General features: G+C 34.4%; 1 protein-coding gene across 1 annotated transcript in view; it reads right to left on the reverse strand.

Annotated features, from left to right (window-relative positions):
• Nucleotides 1–5,804, reverse strand: part of LG5H8orf34 (linkage group 5 C8orf34 homolog) — a 381,926-nt gene that overhangs the window by 276,102 nt on the left and 100,020 nt on the right. The window contains exon 3 of the mRNA XM_026786802.1: nt 748–851. Coding sequence (XP_026642603.1) covers nt 748–851 — 104 coding nt within the window. The remainder of the gene's footprint in view (nt 1–747; nt 852–5,804) is intronic.

A 5,804-nucleotide genomic window follows, 5' to 3' on the forward strand; every position in this document is an offset into this window, starting at 1 on the left:
TCTTACAAGATATGTTCTCTGACCATGATAGAGCAACAGGAAATCAAAGGCAAAACTGACACATGGCATGAAATAAAACATAAATACAACCAGAAGACTTCCAAAAGAACTCCAAGAGAAAGTGAAGAATAGAATACGTGGAAAAAACATATTATAACTCCTGTGGGTATGGCAAGAGCAGGGTTCAGATGGGAATCCATAGCTATATGCACACATTCGAAGAGGAACTTTAAATGTTTATGTTAACTTTGTCCCCTAAATAATAATAATGCCATGTAGACAAGGAAGAGCAAATTAAACCATATCTAGCAGAAGGTGGAAGAAATAATTATTAGGACTGAGAAAGATGAAACAGAAGACTGAAAATTATAAAGATAAAAGAGTTAAAAGTTACCTCATCATGATTCAAAATTAAAAAAAAAATCTCTAGCAAGAGTTGAAGAAAGAAGTGAAGACTCAGATTATTAAAATCAGAAATCTAAGTGACACATTAGTATTGACCCTAAAGAAGCAAATTGGATAATCTAAGATTAAAAATATAAAAATCCTAGGAACTCATAAAAACACCAAAACTCATTGAGAATACATTTTAGGTCTGAGGCATAAAGATGACATAGTTATAAAAAACAAAGGAAAACAAATAAAAACCTTCTCAAGGATTGGTCCAAAACAATCAGTTCAAGATAAGATCTTATTACAAACATCAAGTTTTCTTATTGTTCCAGAAAATGGAAAAAGAATGATTACTTTCTTCCTCTTAAGACCAGCTTTGCCCTCAACAAAGACAAAGACACAGCCATACACCAATATTGTTGATGGAAATCTACGCAGAAATCCTGAGTAGCCAGGTACTAAGCCAAATACAGTAGCATATTGGACAAATTACATTCCAAGAGAATTCAAGGATGATCTAACATGTGCAAGCAATCACAATAATTTAACATACTGATAGAATATAGAGAAATAATCACACAGTTGTCTCGAAAGTGACAGAATTTTGAATACATTTTTAGGATTTTAAATATTTGACAAACTGGGTCTAAAGAAAGTATCCTTAACCTGATAAAAGGCTAATAAGGAAATCTCACAGTAAATGACTATAGTGTATAACATGAAGCTGGAAGATTTTCTTCTAGACAATAACAGGGCAAGGGTTCCTGGGTAGTTTTTGCTGCTTCTAAACAAGTTTGCGTGGGAATTTCCAGCTATAGAAATTAAGTTAGTAAAGAGAAATGGAAAAGCATCCAAACTGGAAAAAAAGAAGTAAAACCTTCACAGTCTATTTAAAAAGTCATAATAATCCACACATAAGCAAAAGTGTAACATGAATAAATGTTTCCAGCAAAGTTTAAAGAAATAAAATGAACACCAGAAATGTCAATTCTGTCTTTAAGTACTAGCAATAATAATCAGAAGGGAAAATAAAGACAGTTCCATGAGAGATAGCCTCTGGGAGAATAAAATATTGAGTGCTAAATTTAGCATTTATTCTAAAATGAACAACAACAAAACATAATAAAAATAATTAAAGAGGATCTAAAGAACTGAAGTAGTGTTTCCTGTTGATAACTTAGAAACTTCCTGTTGATAACTTAGAAAATCAGTATTCCCCCAAAGTAATCTATTACTTTATTTTTATTTTTTATTTATTTTTTTATTTTTGTTTTTCGATACAGGGTTTCTCTGTGGTTTTTTGGAGCCTGTCCTGGAACTAGCTCTTGTAGATCAGGCTGGTCTCAAACTCACAGAGATCTGCCTGCCTCTGCCTCCCGAGTGGATTAAAGGCGTGTGCCACCACCGCCCGGCTTAATCTATTAATTTAATGATGTGATCAAAATCCCATTTGCCTTGTATAAAGAGGAAAAATGACTTTTAAAGGCTACTTAGAAATAGAAATATAGAGAGCATCCAAAAATAATTCCAAAAAAGAATTAAAAAGATAGAAAAACACAACTCAAAGGTTCATGTGTCCTAATAAGTAAAACAACACAATACTCACAAAACCACAAATAAACAGGCTAATAAAATAGAATGGTGAACTAAGAGTAAAATCACCCTCATAGTTATGGTTACTTAGTGTTCAACAAAAGACTGAAATTATGCAGTGAAGAAAGAATATTTTTAAAAAGTGATGCTGAGGCAAGCGAATATACACATGCGAAAGAATGAAATCAGGGCTTCATCCCTACCACTGACATAAAGACACTCGAGCATTGGTTGCACATAATAGACAACGCTATAATTAGTAGAAGAGAAAGTTCTGATCAACAGAATTGGCAAGAGATTTTTAGATAGCATACTTAAAGTGCAAGAAAAAAATCAATAAATTGATTGTAAAAGTTAGAAGTTTGGTTCATCAGTGAACACTATCAAGAAAGAAAAAAGATAGCATGCAATATGGAGGAAAATATTTGCAGATCATGTATTTGATAAGACTTGTGTCTAGATTATAAAAGAACTCATGCAACTCATGCATAAAAGAAGTAATAAAACACCTAAAACTTGGCAAAAAGATCTCAACAATCATTTTAGGAAGACACCCAAAAGGTTGAGAAGTCACTGAGAAGATGCGCAACGTCACTGGCTTTCAGAGAAATGCAAATGACAAAAATGAAGTAGCATTTCACATCCATTGAGTGGCTGCATTTTTTAATAAAAACTACAAGCACCAATGAATATGGGAGAATTACCATGCTTACACATCATTGATAGTAACGTAAATGTAATAATTTCCATAGAAATTGTAGGTATTCCTCAGAAGACTGTACACAGAACTATGGCATATTGTCTTAGAATTCCATGACAATGTATTTACCAAGATATCAGGGAATGCTATTTCAGTAGAATGTGTGTGTGTGTGAATGATCACAGCAACACAACCCACAACAGTCAAAGGTAGAAACAGACAGAATCCTCATGAGGGGAGGAATGGGTAGGTGAGTGTACTATGCCCGCAGAAGGGAATACTATCAGAATACAATGCACATTCTGAAATGTGGATGAGAACAAGAGCTTACTGAATGAAATAAACTTTCACAGAAGGTCACACTTGTAGGATTCCACTCATTTGAATCCAACAGATAAATTCAGAGACAGACAGCAGTAGCCAGAACTGTGGGAGCCTGGAATGTGTAATGGCCAGTTAGCGGGGATGGTGTTAATTTTGGGAGTGCTGAGAACACTTCAGTTAAACAGATGATTCAGCATACCCACTGTGATTGTACTAAAATGCTGTTGAGTTGTATGTTCAAAAATCATTACACTTTCATTAAAATTTCACACCCTAGTAGTAGTCACTTATAGTCATGTGGTAGGAATAGTCATAGAAACCTGAACTTCTGGAAAGAATTTCCTTCTCCTTGAAGATAACCCAGGTAAGGATCAGCCATGCTTCATTTGGTTTTCCTGGGTGATGTTTAATGCTGAAGAAACTTCTAATTTATTGTGTAACCATGTAGAAGCTCATTCTGGCACTCTTTGTTGTGTTGTATTGTCCTGTTCGTGCACCCTTTCACCAGCATCAAACTATCTTGATCATTACAATGTTTTAAAAGAATTATCTCAACTTCAAGAGTAGTGATTATTGGAGATTTAGATAGGAATTATGTTTAAATTTTAGTACAAATTAACATATTGATATTTTCCCAATATATATAATTGATAGGGAATATTTACCCAATGGATTTACTTTTTCTGTCAAAAATGTCTCATAATTGTTTCTATAAACAATATGTATATTTATACCTGAGAACATTGCTCCTGGCTATATGTAGTAGTTTCAGGATATATATTGTAATTCATTCTCTCTCTCTCTCTCTCTCTCTCTCTCTCTCTCTCTCTCTCTCATTCTCCTTCTCTCCCTCTTTCCCTCTCTCTCTTTATTTTCTTCTCTCCCTCCCTCCCTCCCTTTTCCTGGTACTGTGGATTAAATCCAGGGTCTTGTGTGCATGCCAAGCAAGAAACTCTATTAATGAGTTATATTTCCACCAGTGAATTGTGTTGTCTTGGTTCAGTAACATTTTGATATGAGATATTGTTATAGGATAATGTCTTATTTTGGTACTGATCTTAATCTCAAGTTATAATTTGTCTTTTATGACTTTAGTCATGGAGTTTCTTTATGTTTTTTTTTATTTAAAACTCTTGTCTGCATGCTTCTTTTGGTTTGTTTGCTTTTAATCTCTACCCCTTTTATCTAGCCTGATAATATTGCTTTTTACTTGGAATGCTAAGTTCACTTATTTAGTGTAATTTTTGGCATTTGGACTGGAGCCCCATCTTGATATTTTGCTTTCTCTTTCTATAATCTATCCTTTGTTGTATTTATAGTATATGTATATAATAGAAATAGATTTTATATTAATCTATTTATTGTATAAGGGTGCACATTCATGTCATAGCATAAGTGTGGAGAACGGAGGACACCTTGCAAGAATTGGCTCTCCTTTTGTAATATGCAGGCTCTGGGGTTCAAACCCAGGTTATTGGACACTGATGGCAAGTACTCTTATCTACTTATTCACTTCATTGGTTCCTTATTATTTACCTTTATTTGTTGATATTATCTTTTAAATAATAAAAGTTGATAGTACTTTTCTGTACTATTTTTTGGAAGATAAATAATTTTATTCCTGATTCTGATAAATTTACTAATTTGCTAATTTATTTATCTACTTTGTACTATTTTTTAGAGACCAAAATACACATCTTCAACAACTGCTTCAAAAATGTAGTCATTTTGGCAATGTGTTTCCACATAGAACTTAAATTCATTATGATTTTGTTGTCACACGCAGTATCTCGACATAATTCAGGGGAGATGGCTTATTACTTCATTGTCGTTAAAGCTTCTTGCTAATGTTCTGCTACGACGAGACATTGTAAGTATTGAATGAGAAGCTCAGCATTCATGCCACCAGCCATTCTGTCGCTAGGCAGTGTCTCGCTGAGAGCACAGAGCCTGCTGGCGTATGGCTTCAGGCATTGTCCCCTCAGAGATGAGTGAGCCTCAAGTCTATAGTCTTAACTTTACATAAAATACAAGGAGACAGAGCTCATTCATAATGGAGAGGGAAGCCTGACACAATTCATTTCAGGTCTTAAGTTTTGGGTTTTTTTTTTTTTTATCGTGTTTTTCTGCTTTGTACTTCATGACTGGTTAAGTGACTGTCTCAGTATTATTGGCCATATGGTTAAGCCATGCAAATATTAAGTGTGTACATTAAGAATGTTAAGAATGGTTGTGATTTAAGTTATATATAAAACTATTAAAGTTGGACACTTTCATTAAAATTACAATCTTCTGGACATTGAAAGTTAGTATTGCATGCATTCTTCGCTACAGCTCTGTTCAGGCTTTCAGGAGTAGTCTTGTATAGGGGAAACACAGAGTTCATTTCAGCCTCCTTTACAAATTACTCACATTCAATTTCCAGAAAGCACACAGTGATTTTCTAATCATTTAACTAAAAAAAATTTTAACTTATTCATTTCTCTTGTGATTAAAACCAAGCGCTCACACCTTGGTGAGTACAACAAACTAGTACGTAAGAGCTTCATTCAAGCTCACTTGTCTTCCAAGGTCAACTGGGGTTTGATACAAGCCTGAGGTGCTTAGCATGCTCCAATGCATGTTGTCAGGAGAGAGCATTGGGATAATCCAGTGGTGACCAAGGCAGTAAGTACTGAGGCATGTCTGGGATGGTAGGTCAAAGAAGAACCATGGAAAGTGATCATGGGTAGCAAAGAGGAAGACCTAAGGGAAGTCAGAGGGACAGGTTTTTTTTTGGTTTTGTTTTTTTTTT

The sequence above is a fragment of the Microtus ochrogaster genome, linkage group LG5 (assembly GCF_000317375.1).
Source record: "Microtus ochrogaster isolate Prairie Vole_2 linkage group LG5, MicOch1.0, whole genome shotgun sequence".
NCBI classification, from domain to species: Eukaryota; Metazoa; Chordata; class Mammalia; order Rodentia; family Cricetidae; genus Microtus; species Microtus ochrogaster.